This window comes from Mytilus edulis, chromosome 3, assembly GCF_963676685.1.
Source record: "Mytilus edulis chromosome 3, xbMytEdul2.2, whole genome shotgun sequence".
Lineage (NCBI taxonomy): Eukaryota > Metazoa > Mollusca > Bivalvia > Mytilida > Mytilidae > Mytilus > Mytilus edulis.
In genome coordinates this window covers 14,829,255-14,832,242 of record NC_092346.1, presented here as the reverse complement: position 1 = coordinate 14,832,242, position 2,988 = coordinate 14,829,255, and the positions used below count along the sequence as shown (strand labels likewise).

At 29.7% G+C, this 2,988-nt stretch overlaps 1 protein-coding gene across 1 annotated transcript; it reads right to left on the bottom strand.

Annotated features, from left to right (window-relative positions):
* Window positions 1–564: 564 nt before the first annotated feature.
* On the bottom strand, window positions 565–2,283 carry LOC139515062 (repetitive organellar protein-like). Its single transcript, XM_071304622.1, has one exon. The coding sequence runs from the start codon at window positions 2,281–2,283 to the stop codon at window positions 565–567; it is 1,719 nt and encodes a 572-aa protein (XP_071160723.1).
* Between the last annotated feature and the right edge of the window lie 705 nt (window positions 2,284–2,988).

Genomic DNA, 2,988 nt, shown 5'->3' with positions numbered 1-2,988 from the left:
TATTATTTAAATTTTAGTGTAAATATTGTTCTCTAAGTGCTTAGCTTATATATATCTATGTAAACCGAACAATGTAAATAAATTCTTATAAAATACAGCAAATGTATTTCTTTGTCCTTATGAACCATAAAATATGAATAATTTGAAAGGGATCCTATTGATCCTATATACATGTAGATGAAGGAATTACTACTATTAGCTACAAATGTCAAAATAATACAAATGTATTGTCTTTGTTTTCTTTTTGTTTCAACAAACATATAAGCATAGGTCAAGCAAAACATATTGTACTTCCTGTACTACTAAAATAAACAATTCAAAAATAATTAAATCTTATGTTTTCTTTCTTTCTTTTTTCTGTATAAAAGAAAGTTAAAATATTAGAAGCCTTCAGCACCTCATCGAATCTTTCGACATCAAGTTATCATTAATTCTGAACAAAAATTTAAACAGTACCTTTCAAAATTTGATAAACTGTACATGATAAATACAAAACAATAAATTGTTACAAAGCAAATTTAATTTTCAGAGTTATTCATGTTGTTTATGATTTTGCAAAAATATCTAATTAAAAGACAATTTTCTTAATAGTTGTTTCATCAGTATTTCCATGTTGTCATTTTCATGATTCACATTGTTTCTCTCCTCTGATTGGTACGGGTAGTTTTGATCCGTTTGAATGTGTCTATTTTGGTATTCCCTCTCATTTGGGTATCTTTGATATTCTTGTCTCAGATGTTCCCTCTCATTTTGGTAACTTGGGTATTCCCTCCCATTTTGATATTGGTTATCATTATAGTTTGCATATTGGTGTCCATTAGAGTATGACTGATGACGGTTTTGTATACCATATTGGTGATTATATCCTCGGTTGTACTGGACTCTTTCTCTCCTTTGTTGATTGTTACCGGAACTGATTCCTAATATTGGGTTCAAAATTTCCTTTAAATTTCTGACGTACGTAGGGACCCCCTTTTCCAATGACAGATGTATTCCATCCCTGAAGTCATTTCGTGTCATGTTTTTCTGTCTAATGATTGTAAATCCATATTCTTCAGTGTGATTTTCAAGGATTTTATTAAAGTCTAGCCTTTTTTCATCAAATTTTCGTGTTTCTGTTCTATTTTGGTAGAATCGAGGCAAAATTTCTCCTACAAAGATGTTGCAGTCAGGGGGCATACTCTCTTTTGTTTCTTTCAATAATTCCATAAAAGGAGGAATAACTTGTTCTACACTGTCCTCAAAATCTAAATCATTAGAACCCACTTGTATAACAACATTGTTGATAGGTGTTTTGTTGCTTTGTGATTGAATAAAGCTTCTAGCCCCTTTTATTGTTTTTTCTTTCAGTGTATTAATTTTAACTTGTTTATTTCTGTATATTTTTCTTGGCTCTAGATCTTTTACCACTGATGTTCCTATAATCAACACGTCTATATTTCTTTGTGGTTCGTTTGATTTTGATGAATTCAATCTGTTGATATTTTCAATCCTCTCACTTTTATGTTCTGACAGTTCAGTTTTTTCTTTTGTTTTAGATTTATCACTTTTTTCCAATTTATCAATTATTTCTTTTAAGCATGTTTCATCAATTTTTTCAGTTGAATGTAGAATTTTGGCTGTATTTTTATCCTGTGTGGTCAATATTGTTTCACACTTTTCTTTGATACATTTTTGAGTTTCCATGGTAATATTGTCAACAGCTTTAGAAATATTTTTTTCTGTAAGTTTTCTTGTTTCTTTGTGTTCCTTTTCAACTTTTTCAGAAATTATAATCATTTCAGATTTAATTCCTTTTGTTATTGTTGACATTTCTGTAATTTTATGACACATGTTGTTATTAGACATTTCTATAGATATCAATTTATTCGCAAGTTCATTTACTTTGTCAATTGTTTGAAATTTTTCAATAAAGAGCAGTTCCATTTTATGTAATGTTTCTTTGATTTTATCAATATCTTTTTTACATTCACAATTTCTTTGGTCACGAGTTGATTCGTCTTCCTTACTGTTTGTATCATTTGGGATACATGTATAATTACTTCTTGTAATGTGTTCATCCTCTACTTCACTGTTCTTTTCTGTGTTGTCAGTATCTTTATCATGAACATCAAGTAAAGTTTTGGGATTTGTTTCCTCAAAGTCCTCATTGTCATCACTACTATGATTGGTAACTGATATTTCTTTTTCTGAGTTTTTATTATCAATAATTGTAAAGTTCGGGGGCCTCATGTTTTTGATTTTCCCATCTAGAATTTTTGGATTATCTCCCTTTAAACACATGTTGGCCCGAGACCACAATTAATTCCTCTATCATTTCTTTATAACGTTTTGTCGCATTAAAAAAAATTTGCCTATTCTTTTTGTCTAATTTTTTGTGTGTGTAATGTACAGTACAAGTCCAAAAATATGTCCAAGTTTCAGAAAAATTGCACGTATAAAACTTACAAATTTAGCCAATACACATCCATACCCCTATGGACAAGTCAAGAGATGTTCCGAAAACTGTAAATATCACCTTTTTGCACCTGACCTAATCACTCTTTCCATATCAAAATCAGTTAAAATTAAACATCTAAAAATTTATTTCACCTCTCTTCTTTCATTTCCACCTTATAAAAGCTAAGAAATGTTTGAGAAAAGGAAAGAAAAAAATTTAAGAAGAAATACACTATAATTAAAGGGAACTATATTCGTGAACAACGAAAAGCGGGGTCATTAATTGTGGTCTTGGGCCTATTAGGGGCCAAAAACTTGACCAATTCCAATAAAACTTGGCATGATTTAAGCTTAGTGTATTATGAGTCAGTTTACAAAGTTTCAAAGCCATATGATATATATTATAGAAAATGTGGCATTTTTTATATCTCAACTTTTGTTGCTGAATTGTGACGTTGAAATAGAACAATTTCAACTTTCAAATTTTGGCTTCAAAAATCCCCAAAAAACACCAAATTGCACTTTTTAATGTCTCAATGGATAAGATAT

Bases quoted from the DNA above. Each gene is read 5' to 3' on its own strand.
- LOC139515062 (XM_071304622.1), bottom strand. From the start codon at position 2,283: ATGTGTTTAAAGGGAGATAATCCAAAAATTCTAGATGGGAAAATCAAA.